This window comes from Pristiophorus japonicus, chromosome 3 (genome assembly GCF_044704955.1).
Source record: "Pristiophorus japonicus isolate sPriJap1 chromosome 3, sPriJap1.hap1, whole genome shotgun sequence".
NCBI lineage: Eukaryota > Metazoa > Chordata > Chondrichthyes > Pristiophoridae > Pristiophorus > Pristiophorus japonicus.
Window position 1 is genome coordinate 209,682,357 of NC_091979.1, and position 17,247 is coordinate 209,699,603.

Genomic DNA, 17,247 nt, shown 5'->3' on the forward strand with positions numbered 1-17,247 from the left:
AGTGGACAGTGGGGAGAGTGGACAGTGGGGAGAGTGGACAGTGGAGAGAGTGGACAGTGGAGAGAGTGGACAGTGGAGAGAGTGGACAGTGGAGAGAGTGGACAGTGACGAGATTGGACAGTGGGGAGATTGGACAGTGAGGAGAGTGGACAGTGGGGAGAGTGTACAGTGGAGAGAGTGGACAGTGATGAGAGTGGACAGTGATGAGAGTGGACAGTGATGAGAGTGGACAGTGAGGAGAGTGGACAGTGGAGAGAGTGGACAGTGGAGAGAGTGGACAGTGAGGAGAGTGGACAGTGAGGAGAGTGGACAGTGGAGAGAGTGGACAGTGGGGAGAGTGGACAGTGGGGAGAGTGGACAGTGAGGAGAGTGGACAGTGGGGACAGTGGACAGTGGGGAGATTGGACAGTGAGGAGAGTGGACAGTGGGGAGAGTGGACAGTGGAGAGAGTGGACAGTGATGAGATTGGACAGTGGGGAGAGTGGACAGTGGGGAGAGTGGACAGTGGAGAGAGTGGACAGTGATGAGAGTGGACAGTGAGGAGAGTGGACAGTGAGGAGAGTGGACAGTGGGGAGAGTGGACAGTGAGGAGAGTGGACAGTGAGGAGAGTGTACAGTGGGGAGAGTGGGCAGTGAGAGAGTGGGCTGTGAGGAGAGTGGACAGTGGGGAGAGTGGACAGTGGGGAGAGTGGACAGTGAGGAGAGAGGACAGTGGGGAGAGAGGACAGTGGGGAGAGTGGACAGTGGGGAGAGTGGACAGTGGGGAGAGTGGACAGTGGGGAGAGTGGGCAGTGGGGAGAGTGGACACTGGGGAGACTGGACACTGGGGAGAGTGGACACTGGGGAGAGTGGGCAGTGGGGAAAGTGGGCAGTGGGGAGATTGGACAGTAGGCGAGTAGACAGTGAGGAGAGTGGACAGTGGGGAGAGTGGACAGTGGGGAGAGTGGACAGTGAGGAGAGTGGACAGTGAGGAGAGTGGGCAGTGAGGAGAGCGAACAGTGAGGAGAGTGGACAGTGGGGAGAGTGTACAATGGGGAGAGTGGGCAGTGAGGAGAGTGGACAGTGGGGAGTGTGGTCAGTGAGGAGATTGGACAATGGGGGAGTGGAGATAGTGGGCAGTGGATACAATGGCCAGTAGACTATGTGGACAGTGATGAGTGGACAATGGAGTGTGTGGACATTAGTGAGAGTGGACATTGGGGAGAATAGAGGTTCACAGAGTGGAGAGTGGAGAGGGTGGTCAGTGGAGTAATTGAACAGTGGGGTGAGTGGACAGTGGTGAGTTTGGGCAATGGTGTCAGTGGACAGTGTGCAGAGTGGAGAGTGGGGTTAGTGGACAGTTTGGAGAGTTGGCAATGGAGAAATTGGACAATGGTGAGAGTGGACAGCGGGGAGATTGGACAGTGGGACGAGTGGACAGTGTAGTATTTGGAATGTAGGCTCAGTGGACAGTGAGGTTTGTCATCAGTGGGGAGAGCGAACAGTATGGTCAGTGGGCTGTGTGGTGGATGGACATTGGATTAATTGGACAGTGGGGAGAGTGGACAGTGGAGAAATTGAACAGTGTTGCGAGTGGACAGTTGGGTGAATGGAAAGTCGGGAGAGTGGACAGCGGAGGACTTGGCAGTGAGGTACAGTGGACAGTAGAGTAATTGGAAAGTGGGGAGACAGTACAGTGTGGAGAGTGGGCAGTGTAGTAATTGGACTGTAGGGTCAGTGGACAGTGGGGTATGTGGTCAGTGGGGAGAGTGGACAGTGGGGAGTTTGGACAGTGTGGAGATTGGACAGTGGGGGCAGGGATAGTGTGATAAGTGGACAGTGGCAAGATTGGATAGTGGGGAGAGTGGGCAGTGGGGAGAGTGGGCAGTGGGGAGAGTGGTCAGTGGATTAATTGGACATTGGGCTGAGTTTACAGTGGTGAGTGTGGACAAAGGGGTCAGTGGACAGTGGAGAGAGTGGACGGAGGGGTTAGAGGACAGTGGGGAGACTGATAAGTGGACTAATGGGACAGTGGGAAGAGTGGACAGTGGGGGAGTGGAGATAGTGGGCAGTGGATAGAATGGCCAGTGGAGTGTGTGGACAGTGATGAGTGGACAATGGAGTGTGTGGACATTAGTGAGAGTGAACATTGGGGAGAATAGACAGTTAGCAGAGTGGAGAGTGGAGAGGGTGGTCAGTGGAGTAATTGAACAGTGGGGTGAGTGGACAGTGGCGAGTGTGGGCAATGGTCTCAGTGGACAGTGTGCAGAGTGGAGAGTGGGGTTAGTGGACAGTTTGGACAGTCGGCAATGGAGAATTTGGACAGTGGTTAGAGTGGACAGTGGTGAGAGTGGACAGTGGGAGATTGGACAGTGGGACGAGTGGACAGTGTAGTATTTGGACTGTAGGCTCAGTGGACAGTGAGGTTTGTCGTCAGTGGGGAGAGCGAACAGTATGGTCTGTGTGGTGGGTGGACATTGGATTAATTGGACAGTGGGGAGAGTGGACAGTTGGGTGAATGGAAAGTCGGGAGAGTGGACAGCAGAGGACTTGACAGTGAGGTCGAGTGGACAGTAGAGTAATTGGAAAGTGTGGAGAGTGGGCAGTGTAGTAATTGGACTGGAGGGTCAGTGGACAGTGGAGTGAGTGGACAGTGGGGAGAGTGAACAATGGGGAGAGTGGATAGTGGGGAGAATAGACAGGAGAGTGGACAGTTGAGAGGCTGGTCAGTGGATTAATTGGACAGTGGCATGAGTGGACAGTGCAGAATGCGGACAGCGGGGGGTGTGTACAGCGGGGAGTGTGTACAGCGGGGCAGGTGAACAGCGGGGAGTGTGTACAGCAGGGAGTGTGTATAGCGGGGGGGGGGTGTACAGCGGGGGGGGGGTGTACAGCGAGGGATGTGTACAGTGGGGGGGGTGCACAGCGGGGAGTGTGGACAGTGGGGGGTGTGTACAGCAGGGAGTGTGAACAGTGCGGGGTGTGGACAGCGGTGGGGTGTGTACAGCGGGGAGTGTGGACAGTGTGGGGTGTGGACAGTGGTGGGGAGTGTACAGCGGGGAGTGTGGACAGTGCGGGGTGTGGACAGCGGGGGGGTGTGTACAGCGGGGAGTGTGGACAGTGCGGGGTGTGGACAGCGGGGGGGTGTGTACAGTGGGGAGTGTGGACAGTGCGGGGTGTGGACAGCGGGGGGGTGTGTACAGCGGGGAGTGTGGACAGTGCGGGGTGTGGACAGTGCGAGGTGTGGACAGTGGGGGGGTGTGGAAAGTGCGGGGTGTGGACAGTGCGAGGTGTGGACAGTGGGGGGTGTGTGGACAGTGCGGGGTGTTGACAGTGCGGGATGTGGACAGTGCGGGGAGTGTACAGCGGGGTGTGGACAGTGCGAGGTGTGGACAGTGCGAGGTGTGGACAGTGGGGGGTGTTTACAGTGCGAGGTGTGGACAGTGGGGGGTGTGTACAGTGCGAGGTGTGGACAGTGGGGAGTGTGTACAGTGCGAGGTGTGGACAGTGGGAGGTGTGTACAGTGCGAGGTGTGGACAGTGCGGGGTGTGGACAGTGGGGAGTGTGGACAGTGTGGGGTGTGGACAGTGCGAGGTGTGGACAGTGGAGGGTGTGTACAGTGCGAGGTGTGGACAGTAGGGGGGTGTGGAAAGTGCGGGGTGTGGACAGTGCGAGGTGTGGACAGTGGGGGATGTGTGGACAGTGCGGGGTGTGGACAGTGCGGGCTGTGGACAGTGCGGGGTGTGGACAGTGGGGGATGTGTGGACAGTGCGAGGTGTGGACAGTGGGGGATGTGTGGACAGTGCGGGGTGTGGACAGTGCGGGGTGTGGACAGTGCGGGGTGTGGACAGTGCGAGGTGTGGACAGTGGGGGATTGTGGACAGTGCGGGGTGTGGACAGTGCGGGGTGTGGACAGTGCGGGATGTGGACAGTGCGGGGAGTGTACAGCGGGGTGTGGACAGTGCCAGGTGTGGACAGTGCCAGGTGTGGACAGTGCCAGGTGTGGACAGTGCGAGGTGTGGACAGTGAGGGTGTGTACAGTGCGAGGTGTGGACAGTGCGGGGTGTGGACAGTGGGGAGTGTGGACAGTGTGGGGTGTGGACAGTGCGGGGTGTGGACAGTGGGGGGTGTGAACAGTGCGAGGTGTGGACAGTGGGGGGGTGGAAAGTGCGGGGTGTGGACAGTGCGAGGTGTGGACAGTGGGGGGTGTGTATAATGCGAGGTGTGGACAGTGCGGAGTGTGGACAGTAGGGGGTGTGAACAGTGCGGGGTGTGGACAGTGCGAGGTGTGGACAGTGCGGGGTGTGGACAGTGGGGGGTGTGGACAGTGCGGGGAGTGTGGACAGTGGGGGGTGTGGACAGTGGGGGGTGTGGACAGTGCGGGGAGTGTGGACAGTGGGGGGTGTGGACAGTGGGGGGTATGGACAGTGCGAGGTGTGGACAGTGGGGGGTGTGGACAGTGCGAGGTGTGGATAGTGTGGGGTGTGTACAGTGGGGGGTGTGGACAGTGCGAGGTGTAGACAGTGCGGAATGTGGACAGTGCGGGGTGTGGACAGTGTGGGGTGTGGACAGTGCGGGAAGTGTGGACAGTGCGGGGTGTGGACAGTGCGAGGTGTGGACAGTGCGGGAAGTGTGGACAGTGCGGGGTGTGGACAGTGGGGAGTGTGGACAGTGCGGGGTGTGGACAGTGGGGGGTGTGGACAGTGCGGCAAGTGTGGACAGTGCGGGGTGTGGACAGTGGGGGGTGTGGACAGTGGGGAGTGTGGACAGTGCGGGGTGTGTGTACAGTGCGGGGTGTGGACAGTGCGGGGTGTGGACAGTGGGGAGTGTGGACAGTGTGGGGTGTGGACAGTGCGGGGAGTGTGGACAGTGCGGGGTGTGGACAGTGCGGGGTGTGGACAGTGCGGGGTGTGGACAGTGCGGGGAGTGTGGACAGTGCGGGGTGTGGACAGTGGGGGGTGTGGACAGTGCGGGGGGTATGGACAGTGCGGGGAGTGTGTACAGTGTGGGGTGTGGACAGTTCGAGGTGTGGACAGTGGGGGCTGTGGACAGTGGGGAGTGTGGACAGTGCGGGGTGTGGACAGTGTGGGGTGTGGACAGTGTGGGGGGTGTGGACAGTGGGGAGTGTGGACAGTGCGGGGTGTGGACAGTGCGGGGTGTGGACAGTGCGGGGTGTGGACAGTGGGGGGTGTGGACAGTGTGGGGTGTGGACAGTGCGGGGAGTGTGCACAGTGTGGGGTGTGGACAGTGCGGGGTGTGGACAGTGCGGGGTGTGGAGAGTGGGGGGTGTGGACAGTGGGGAGTGTGGACAGTGAGGGGTGTGGACAGTGTGGGGTGTGGACAGTGCGGGGAGTGTGGACAGTGTGGGGTGTGGACAGTGCGGGGAGTGTGGACAGTGTGGGGTTTGTACAGTGGGGGGTGTGGACAGTGGGGGGTGTGGACAGTGCGAGGTGTGGACAGTGGGGGGTGTGGACAGTGTGGGGTGTATACAGCGGGGTGTGTACTGCGGGGTGTGGACAGTGCGGGGTGTATACAGCGGGGTGTGTACAGTGGGGGGTGTGGACAGTGGGGGGTGTGGACAGTGGGGGGTGTGGACAGTGCGGCAAGTGTGGACAGTGCGGGGTGTGGACAGTGGGGGGTGTGGACAGTGGGGTGTGGACAGTGCGGGGTGTGTGGACAGTGCGGGGTGTGGACAGTGCGGGGTGTGGACAGTGGGGAGTGTGGACAGTGTGGGGTGTGGACAGTGCGGGGAGTGTGGACAGTGCGGGGTGTGGACAGTGGGGAGTGTGGACAGTGCGGGGTGTGGACAGTGCGGGGAGTGTGGACAGTGCGGGGTGTGGACAGTGGGGGGTGTGGACAGTGCGGGGGGTATGGACAGTGCGGGGAGTGTGTACAGTGGGGGGTGTGGACAGTTCGAGGTGTGGACAGTGGGGGCTGTGGACAGTGGGGAGTGTGGACAGTGCGGGGTGTGGACAGTGTGGGGTGTGGACAGTGTGGGGGGTGTGGACAGTGGGGAGTGTGGACAGTGCGGGGTGTGGACAGTGTGGGGTGTGGACAGTGCGGGGTGTGGACAGTGGGGGGTGTGGACAGTGTGGGGTGTGGACAGTGCGGGGAGTGTGCACAGTGTGGGGTGTGGACAGTGCGGGGTGTGGACAGTGCGGGGTGTGGAGAGTGGGGGGTGTGGACAGTGCGGGGAGTGTGGACAGTGGGGGGTGTGGACAGTGGGGAGTGTGGACAGTGCGGGGTGTGGACAGTGTGGGGTGTGGACAGTGCGGGGAGTGTGGACAGTGTGGGGTGTGGACAGTGCGGGGAGTGTGGACAGTGTGGGGTTTGTACAGTGTGGGGTGTGGACAGTGCGGGGTGTGGACAGTGCGGGGTGTGGAGAGTGGGGGGTGTGGACAGTGCGGGGAGTGTGGACAGTGGGGGGTGTGGACAGTGGGGAGTGTGGACAGTGCGGGGTGTGGACAGTGTGGGGTGTGGACAGTGCGGGGTGTGGACAGTGTGGGGTGTGGACAGTGCGGGGAGTGTGGACAGTGTGGGGTGTGGACAGTGCGGGGAGTGTGGACAGTGTGGGGTTTGTACAGTGGGGGGTGTGGACAGTGCGAGGTGTGGACAGTGGGGGGTGTGGACAGTGCGGGGTGTGTACAGCGGGGTGTGTACAGCGGGGTGTGTACTGCGGGGTGTGGACAGTGCGGGGTGTATACAGCGGGGTGTGTACAGTGGGGGGTGTGGACAGTGGGGGGTGTGGACAGTGCGGGGTGTGGACAGTGGGGTTGTGTACAGCGGGGTGTGTACAGTGGGGGGTGTGGACAGTGGGGTGTGGACAGTGCGGGGTGTGGACAGCGGGGTGTGTACAGTGGGGGGTGTGGACAGTGCGGGGTGTGGACAGTGGGGGGTGTGGACAGTTTGGAGAGTGAACCGTGGGGAGAGTGGACAGTGTGAAGAGTGAACAGTGTATTAATTGGACTGTAGCGTCAGTGTACAGTGGAGAGAGTGGACAGTGGGGTCAGTGCGCTGTGTGGTAGGTAGACAGTGCTTAATTGGACAGTGGGGAGAGTGTGGACTTTGGGGAGAGTGGACAGTGGAGAAATTGGACAGTGTTGAGAGTGCACAGTTGGGTGAATGGAAAGGTGGGAGAGTGGACAATGGGTGCCTTGACAGTGAGGTAGAGTGGACAGTGGGGAGATTGGAGACTAGAGTAATTGGAAAGTGTGGGGAGTGGACTGTGTAGTAATTGGACTGTAGGGTCAGAGGATATTGGAGTAATTGGTCAGTGGGGCGAGTGGACAGAGGTTTTAGCGGAGAGGTTTCAGTCTGGTGAACCTTCGCTGCATCCCTCAATAGCAAGAATGTCCTTCCTCAAGTTAAGAGACCAAAACTGTACACAATACTCCAGGTGTGGCCTCACCAAGGCCCTGTACAACTGTAGCAATACCTCCCTGCCCCTGTACTCAAATCCCCTCACTATGAAGGCCAACATGCCATTTGCTTTCTTAACCGCCTGCTGTACCTGCATGCCAACCTTCAATGACTGATGTACCATGACACCCAAGTCTCGTTGTACCTCCCCTTTTCCTAATCTGTCACCATTCAGATAAGAGTCTGTCTCTGTTTTTACCACCAAAGTGGATAACCTCACATTTATCCACATTATACTTCATCTGCCATGCATTTGCCCACTCACCTAACCTATCCAAGTCACTCTGCAGCCTCATAGCATCCTCCCTGCAGCTCACACTGCCACCCAACTTAGTGTCATCCGCAAATTTGGAGATACTACATTTATTCCCCTCGTCCAAATCATTAATGTACAATGTAAACAGTTGGGGCCCCAACACAGAACCTTGCGGTACCCCACTAGTCACTGCCTGCCATTCTGAAAAGTACCCATTTACTCCTACTCTTTGCTTCCTGTCTGACAACCAGTTCTCAATCCATGTCAGCACACTACCCCCAATCCCATGTGCTTTAACTTTTCACATTAATCTCTTGTGTGGGACCTTGTCGAAAGCCTCCTGAAAGTCCAAATACACCACATCAACTGGTTCTCCCTTGTCCACTCTACTGGAAACATCCTCAAAAAATTCCAGAAGATTTGTCAAGCATGATTTCCCTTTCACAAATCCATGCTGACTTGGACCTATCATGTCACCTCTTTCCAAATGCGCTGCTATGACATCCTTAATAATTGATTCCATCATTTTACCCACTACTGAGGTCAGGCTGACCGGTCTCTCATTCCCTGTTTTGTCTCTCCCTCCTTTTTTAAAAAGTGGGGTTACATTGGCTACCCTCCACTCCATAGGAACTGATCCAGAGTCTATGGAATGTTGGAAAATGACTGTCAATACATCCACTATTTCCAAGGCCACCTCCTTAAGTACTCTGGGATGCAGTCCATCAGGCCCTGGGGATTTATCAGCCTTCAATCCCATCAATTTCCCCAACACAATTTCCCAACTAATAAGGATTTCCCTCAGTTCCTCCTTCTTACTAGATCCTCTGACCCCTTTTATATCCGGAAGTTGTTTGTGTCCTCCTTAGTGAATACCGAACTAAAGTACTTGTTCAATCGGTCTGCCATTTCTTTGTTCCCCATTATGACGTCCCCTGATTCTGACTGCAGGGGACCAATGTTTGTCTTTACCAACCTTTTTCTCTTTACATATGTATAGAAACTTTTGCAGTCCGTCTTAATGTTCGCTGCAAGCTTCCTCTCGTACTCTATTTTCCCTGCCCTAATCAAACTCTTTGTCCTCCTCTGCTGAGTTCTAAATTTCTCCCAGTCCTCACGTTCACTGCTATTTCTGGCCAATTTGTATTTGTATGCCACTTCCTTGGCTTTAATACTATCACTATCCCTGATTTCCCTTGATAGCCACGGTTGAGCCATCTTCCCTTTTTTATTTTTACGCCAGACAGGGATGTACAATTGTTCATCCATGCGGTCTCTAAATGTCTCCCATTGCCCATCCACTGTCAACCCCTTAAGTGTCATTCGGCAATCTATCCTAGCCAATTCACGCCTCATACCTTCAAAGTTACCCTTCTTTAAGTTCTGGACCATGATCTCTGAATTAACTGTTTCATTCTCCATCCTAATGTAGAATTGCACCATATTATGGTCACTCTGCCCCAAGGGGCCTCACACAACGAGACTACTAATTAATTAATCCTCTCTCATTACACAGCACCCAGTCTAAGATGGCCTCCCCCATAGTTGGTTCCTCGATATATTGGTCGAGAAAGCCATCCCTTATGCACTCCAGGAAATCCTCCTCCACCGTATTGCTTCCAGTTTGGTTAGCCCAATCTATATGCATTTTAAAGTCACCCATGATAACTGCTGCACCTTTATTGCATGCACTCCTAATTTCCTGTTTGATGCCCTCCCCAACATCACTACTACTGTTTGGAGGTCTGTACACAACTCCCACTAACGTTTTTTGTCCTTTGGTGTTCTGCAGCTCTACCCATATATATTCCACATCATCCAATCTCATGTCCTTCCTAACGATTGCATTAATCTCCTCTTTAACCAGCAATGCTACCCCACCTCCTTTTCCTTTTATTCTATCCTTCCTGAATGTTGATTACTCATGGATGTTGAGTTCCCAGCCCTGATCATCCTGGAGCCACGACTCCGTAATCCCAACCACATCATATCCGTTAACTATTTGCACAGTCAATTCATCCACCTTATTACGGATACTCCTTGCATTATGCCACAAAGCCTTCAGGCTTGTTTTTTAACACTCTTTGTCCTTTTAGAATTATGATGTCGTGTGGCCCTTTTTGTTTCTTGCCTTTGTTTACTTGGCCTTCCACTATTGCTTTTTACCTTTCTACCATCTGTTTCTGACTCCATATTACTTCGCCCTATCTCGCTGCATTGGTTCCCATCCCCCTGCCATATTAGTTTAAACATTCCCGAACTGCATTGGCAAATGTTACCCCGAGGACATCAGTTCCAATCCTGCCCAATTGCAGACCGTCACTTTTGTACAGTTTTGGTGCTTGTTCTGGCCAATTTAGATGGTGGACTTCCCCACCATCGGGAACATTCTTCCTGCATCTAACCTGTCCAGTCCCTTCAGAATTTTATATGTTTCTATGAGATCCCGTCTCATCCTGCTAAACTCCAGTGAATACAGGCCCAGTCGATCCAGTCTCTCCTTATATGTCAGTCCGGCCATCCTGGGAACTAGTCTGGTGAACCTTCGCTGCACTCCCTCAATAGCAAGAACGTCCTTCCTCAGATTAGGAGACCAAAACTGAACACAATATTCCAGGTGAGGCCTCACCAAGGCCCTGACCAACTGCAGCAAGACCTCCCCGCTCCTATACACAAATCTCCTAGCTATGAAGGCCAACATACCATTTGCTTTCTTCACCGCCTGCTGTACCTGCATGCCAACTTTCAATGGCTGATGTAGCATGACACCCAGGTCTCGTTGCACCTCCCCTTTTCCTCTACTACCACCATTCAGATAATATTTTGCCTTCGTGTTTTTGCCACCAAAGTGGATAACCTCACATATATCCACATTATAAGCATCTGCCATGCGTTTGCCCACTCACCTAAGCACCCAGCAGCCTCTGAGCGTCCTCCTCACAGCTCACACCGCCACCCAGCTAAGTGTCATCTGCAATTAAAGCCAAGGAAGTGGCATACAAATTGGCCAGAAATAGCAGTGAACCTGGGGACTGGGAGAAATTTATAACTCAGCAGAGGAGGACAAAGGGTTTGATTAGGGCAGGGAAAATAGAGTACGAGAGGAAGCTTGCAGGGAACATTAAGACGGACTGCAAAAGTTTCTATACATATGTAAAGAGAAAAAGGTTAGTAAAGACAAACGTAGGTCCCCTGCAGTCAGAATCAGGGGGAGTCATAATGGGGAACAAAGAAATGGCAGACCAATTGAACATATACTTTGGTTCGGTATTCACGAAGGAGGACACAAACAACCTTCCGGATATAAAAGGGGTCAGAGGGTCTAGTAAGAAGGAGGAACTGAGGGAAATCCTTATTAGTTGGGAAATTGTGTTGGGGAAATTGATGGGATTAAAGGCCGATAAATCCCCAGGGCCTGATGGACTGCATCCCAGAGTACTTAAGGAGGTGGCCTTGGAAATAGTGGATGCATTGACAGTCATTTTCCAACATTCCATAGACTCTGGATCAGTTCCTATGGAGTGGAGGGTAGCCAATGTAACCCCACTTTTTAAAAAAGGAGGGAGAGAGAAAACAGGGAATGAGAGACCGGTCAGCCTGACCTCAGTAGTGGGTACAATGATGGAATCAATTATTAAGGATGTCATAGCAGCGCATTTGGAAAGGGGTGACATGATAGGTCCAAGTCAGCATGGATTTGTGAAAGGGAAATCATGCTTGACAAATCTTCTGGAATTTTTTGAGGATGTTTCCAGTGGAGTGGACAAGGGAGAACCAGTTGATGTGGTGTATTTGGACTTTCAGAAGGCTTTCGACAAGGTCCCACACAAGAGATTAATGTGCAAAGTTAAAGCACATGGGATTGGGGGTAGTGTGCTGACATGGATTGAGAACTGGTTGTCAGACAGGAAGCAAAGAGTAGGAGTAAATGGGTACTTTTCAGAATGGCAGGCAGTGACTAGTGGAGTACCGCAAGATTCTGTGCTAGGCCCTCAGCTGTTTACATTGTACATTAATGATTTGGACGAGGGGATTAAATGTAGTATCTCCAAATTTGCGGATGACACTAAGTTGGGTGGCAGTGTGAGCTGCGAGGAGGATGCTATGAGGCTGCAGAGTGACTTGGATAGGTTAGGTGAGTGGGCAAATGCATGGCAGATGAAGTATAATGTGGATAAATGTGAGGTTATCCACTTTGGTGGTAAAAACAGAGAGACAGACTATTATCTGAATGGTGACAGATTAGGAAAAGGGGAGCTGCAACGAGACCTGGGTGTCATGGTACATCAGTCATTGAAGGTTGGCATGCAGGTACAGCAGGCGGTTAAGAAAGCAAATGGCATGTTGGCCTTCAATCGAGGGGATTTGAGTACAGGGGCAGGGAGGTATTGCTACAGTTGTACAGGGCCTTGGTGAGGCCACACCTGGAGTATTGTGTACAGTTTTGGTCTCCTAACTTGAGGAAGGACATTCTTGCTATTGAGGAAGTGCAGCGAAGGTTCACCAGACTGATTCCCGGGATTGCGGGACTGACATATCAAGAAAGACTGGATCAACTTGGCTTGTATTCACTGGAGTTCAGAAGAATGAGAGGGGATCTCATAGAAGCGTTTAAAATTCTGACGGGTTTAGACAGGTTAGATGCAGGAAGAATGTTCCCAGTGTTGGGGAAGTCCAGAACCAGGGGTCACAGTCTAAGGATAAGGGGTAAGCCATTTAGGACTGAGATGAGGAGAAACTTCTTCACCCAGAGAGTGGTGAACCTGTGGAATTCTCTACCACAGAAAGTTGTTGAGGCCAATTCACTAAATATATTCAAAAAGGAGTTAGATATAGTCCTTACTACTAGGGTGATCAAGAGGTATGGCGACAAAGCAGGAATCGGGTACTGAGGTTGCATGTTCAGCCATGAACTCATTGAATGGTGGTGCAGGCTCGAAGGGCCGAATGGCCTACTCCTGCACCTATTTTCTATGTTTCTATGTTTCTAAACTTGGAGTTCTTGCATTCAATTCCTTCATCTAAATCATTAATGTATATCGCAAATAGCTGGGGTCCCAGCACTGAGCCCTGCGGCACCCCACTAGTCACTGCCTGCAATTCTGAAAAGGACCCGACTCTCTGTTTCCTGTCTGCCAACCAGTTCTCTATCCACGTCAGTACATTACCTCCAATACCATGTGCTTTAATTTTGCACACCAATCTCTTGTGTGCGACCTTGTCAAAAGCCTTTTGAAAGTCCAAATACACCACATCCACTGGTTCTCCCTTGTCCACTCTACTAATTATATCCTCAAAACATTCTCGAGGATTTGTCAAGCATGATTTCGCCATGCTGACTTGGACCGATCGTGTCATTGCTTTCTGAATGCGTTGCTATTTCATCTTTAATAATTGATTCCAACATTTTCCCTACTACTAATGTCAGGCTAACCGGTGTATAAATACCCGTTTTCTTGCTCCCTTCTTTCTTAAAATGTCGTGCTACATTAGCTACTCTCCAGTCCATTGGTGATCATTTTCCTGTTGGAAAATGATCACCAATGCATCCACTATTTCTAGGGACACTTCCTTAAGTACTCTGGGATGCAGACTATCAGTTCCTGGGGATTTATCAGCCTTCAATCCCATCAATTTCCATAACACAATTTTCCGCCTAATAAGGATTTCCTTCAGTTTCTCCTTCTCACTAGACCCTCCATCCTCTAATATTTCCGGAAGGTTATTTGTGTCTTCCTTTGTGAAGACAGAACCAAAGTATTTGTTCAACTGGTCCGAGATTTCTTTGTTCCCCATTATAAATTCACCTGAATCTGACTGCAGGGGACCTATGTTTGTCTTCATTGTATAATGGGGAGAGTGGACAGTCAGGAGAGGTGTCAGTGGGGAGATTGGACAGTGGAGTGAGAGGATAATGGGGAGAGTGGACAGTGGAGTAATTGGACAGTGGAGAGAGTGGACAGTGGGGAACGTGGACAGTGGGGAGAGTGGACAGTTCGGTGATTGGTCATTAGAGTCATTGGACAGTGGGGTGTGTGGGCAGTGGAGTAATTGGAGAGCAGGGAGAGTGTACAGTGGGAAGAGCGGACAGCTGTGGTAAATGAATTGTGGGGAAAGTGGACATAGTCATAATTGGACAGTGGACAGTTTGGACTGTGGAGTAATTGGACAGTGGGCAGACTGGACAAGGTGGTGAGTGTTCACTGGAGTAATTGGATAGTGGCATGAGTGGACTTTGGGTGAGTGGACAGTAGGGTGAGTGGACAGTGCAGTAATTGGACAGTGTGGAGAGTGGAATTGTGGTCACTTGACAGTGGAGTAATTGGTTAGTGGGGTGAGTGGACAATGTGGAGAGTGGAATTGTGGTCAGTTGACAGTGGAGTAATTGGTTAGTGGGGTGAGTGGACAGTGGGGAGAGTGGACAGTGGGGTGAGTGGACAGTGGGGAACTTGACAGTAAGGTAAAGTTGGCAGTGGGGAGATTGGACAGTAGAGTAATTGGAAAGTGTGGAGAGTGGACAATGTGGAGAGTGGGCAGTGTAGTAATTGGACTGTAGGGTCAGTGGACATTGGGGAAAATGGACAGTGAGGAGAGTGGACTGTGGGGAGAGTGGACTGTGGAGAAATTAGAAGTGGGCAGAGTGGGCAGTAGGGAGTTTGAACAGTGGGGAGAATGGACAGTGGGATGAGTGGACAGTGGGATGAGTGGACTCTGGGTGAGTGGACAGTGAGGTGAATGGACAGTGGGGAGAGTGGACAGTAGGGTGAGTGGACTCTGGGTGAGTGGACAGTGAGGAGAGTGGGCAGTGGGGAGAATGGACAGTGGGATGATTGGACTCTGGGTGAGTGGACTCTGGGTGAGTGGACAGTGAGGAGAGTGGGCAGTGGGGAGAGTGGACAGTGAGGAGAGTGGACAGTGGGGAGAGTGGGCAGTGGGGAGAGTGGACAGTGAGGAGAGTGGAGAGTGAGGAGAGTGGGCAGTGGTGAGAGTGGGCAGTGGTGAGAGTGGGCAGTGGGGTGAGTGGACAGTGAGGAGAGTGGACAGTGGGGTGAGTGGACAGTGAGGAGAGTGGACAGTGGGGTGAGTGGACAGTGGAGTAACAGGCTTCAGTCACTTTTACAAAGAGATCACTATCTAAACTGCTCATCAGTCACTGAACAAATTACATTTTATTATGGTGAAAATATTCTTTAACATCAATGTTGTAGGCCTACAAAAGTGTCAATAGGGAGCTTCAGTGTACTTGCTACTTTGTTGCAGTTTCTGTATTCGACATTCCCGTTCTAATTTAACTTTGTAACCTCTCACTGTGGGTGAAAGAGGAAATTTTATTTTTGTTCCTGTCAAGTAATTGTCGCTGTTGGGTACAGTTGAAAGCAGGGACTGTTTTGCTTTGTGTCTTGAAAGTGCTGACTAATGTTACAGTTCAATGTTCACCGTGTCAATTTCTTCAATTGATCCGTTTTACCTTTGGTGATGATATTCAAAGAAGCCTTTGTTTAAATTAACAGTGTCCCCATGTTGCGTTTGTGCACTGCTCCAATTCAGCCTGTTCCCGTCATCCCAAAGATGTGCTCACAGAATCACCAAAGGTAAAAAAAGTTCCATAATGTCAAACATTACAGAATATTTAGAGGTCAGAAATGTCAAACAATTGATTATTTCTCATGTGTAGAACCTTCAGAGTTACTCTGGCAGTCATTTTGGTGTTGCTGAGACAGATTGTGGGAAGTGCCTTTTGATGACAGACCGCCCTGGAGAAGACATGTGAACACTGCAGTGTACTGAACCACAATTGAATACCTCAGTGCACCCAGCTAGGCCCCAAAGCAGAACAACCAGCTCCCTACCAATGTTGTTTTATTGATTTTCTCGCCCAAACGTCTGTACAAACCCCTTGAACAATTCCTGGTGGCGACACAAAACAGATGATAGTGGATCGGCCGTTCGTTAAGTGGGCTGCATGATGGGTGGCCATTTTGCACACCCGCCAAAGGGCAATCCATTTCAAATATTGCACACTCGCTGATCTCCATCTTATGCTGTCTTATTCCTCTTGTGACTACGGTAACCATTTCTCAGGGTTTATATGCTTAAGGATCTTGAATTCCTTAATAGGAGCTCATCTCAGTCTCCCCTTCTCTTCAGTATCAATGAACTGAACTTCGATAATGTCACTTTGTAGCTCAGCTATCTGACCACAGGTATCAGACAGTAACTCTCAGCTGTCTGACCACAGGTATCAACAACAACAACTTGTATTTATATAGCACCTTTAACATAGTAAAACATCCCAACGCCCTTCACAAAAGTGTTATAAGACAAAAACATTATTTGACATCGAGCCACATAAGAAGAAATTACTGCAGATGACCAAACGCTTGGTCAAAAGGTAGGTTTTAAGGAGCATCTTAAAGGATGAACAAGAGGTAGAGAGATGGAGAGGTTTAGAGAGGGTGTTCCAGAGCTTATGTCCCAGGCAGCTGAAGGCATAGCCACCGATGGTTGAGCAGTTATAATCAGGGATGTTCAAAATGGCAGAATTTGTGGAGTGCAGATATTTCAAGGGGTAGTGAGGCTGAAGGAGATTACAGAGATAAGGAGGGCCGAGGTTATGGAGGGATTTGTAAACAAGGATGAGAATCGAGACATTGCTTACCAGGAGTCAATGCAGGTCAGCGAGCACAGGGGTGATGGATGAATGGGAATTGGTGCGAGTTAAGACACGGGCTGCCGAGTTTTGGATGACGTCAAGTTTACGTAGGGTAGAATGTGGGAGGCCAGCCAGGAGTACATTGGAGCAGTCAAGTCTGGAGGTAACAAAGGCAGGGTTTCAGCAGCAGATGAGCTGAGGCAGGGGCAGAGACGGCCAATGTTACGGAGGTGGAAATAGGCGGTTTTAGTTACGCCGCGGATATGTGACCGGAAGCTCAGTTCAGGGTCAGATATGACACCTAGGTTGCAGTTTGTTTCAGCCTCAGGCAGAAGTTGGGAAGGGATGGAGTTAGTGTGTAGGGAATGCAGTTTGTGGTGTGGACCAAAGACAATGGCTTCGGTTTTCCCAATATTTAACTGGAGAAAGTTTCTGCTCATCCAGTACTGGTTGTCGGACAACCAGACTGACAATTTAGAGACCAGGGTGGAGTCAAGAGAAGTGGTGAAGAGGTAGAGCTGGGTGTCGTCAACGTACATGTGGAAACTGACGGCGTGTTTTCAGATGGTGTCGCCAAGGGGCAGCATATAGATGAGAAATAAGATGGGGCCAAGGATAGATCCTTGGAGGACACCAGAGGTAATGATGCAGAGGTGGGAAGAGAAGCCATTGCAGGTGATTTTCTGGCTTTGATTAGATAGATAAGAATTGAACCAGGGCAGTGCAGTCCCACCCAGCTCATCATCATAGGCAGTCCTTCGGAGTCGAGGAAGACTTGCTTCCATTCTAAAAGTGTGTTCTCAGGTGGCTGAAGAGTCCAATGCAGGATCTACAGTCTCTGTCACAGGTGGGGCAGATAGCTGTTGAAGGAAGGGTGTGTGGGGAGCCTGGTTTGACGCACGCTCCTTCCGCTGTCTGCGCTTGATTTCTCATGCTCTCA

The 17,247-nt window shown here is 52.0% G+C and overlaps 1 protein-coding gene across 1 annotated transcript in view; it reads left to right on the plus strand.

Annotated features, from left to right (window-relative positions):
* Window positions 1-17,247, plus strand: part of LOC139255129 (receptor tyrosine-protein kinase erbB-4-like) — a 1,872,364-nt gene that overhangs the window by 1,496,936 nt on the left and 358,181 nt on the right. Inside the window, exon 27 of the mRNA XM_070873872.1 lies at window positions 15,166-15,246. Coding sequence (XP_070729973.1) covers window positions 15,166-15,246 — 81 coding nt within the window. The remainder of the gene's footprint in view (window positions 1-15,165; window positions 15,247-17,247) is intronic.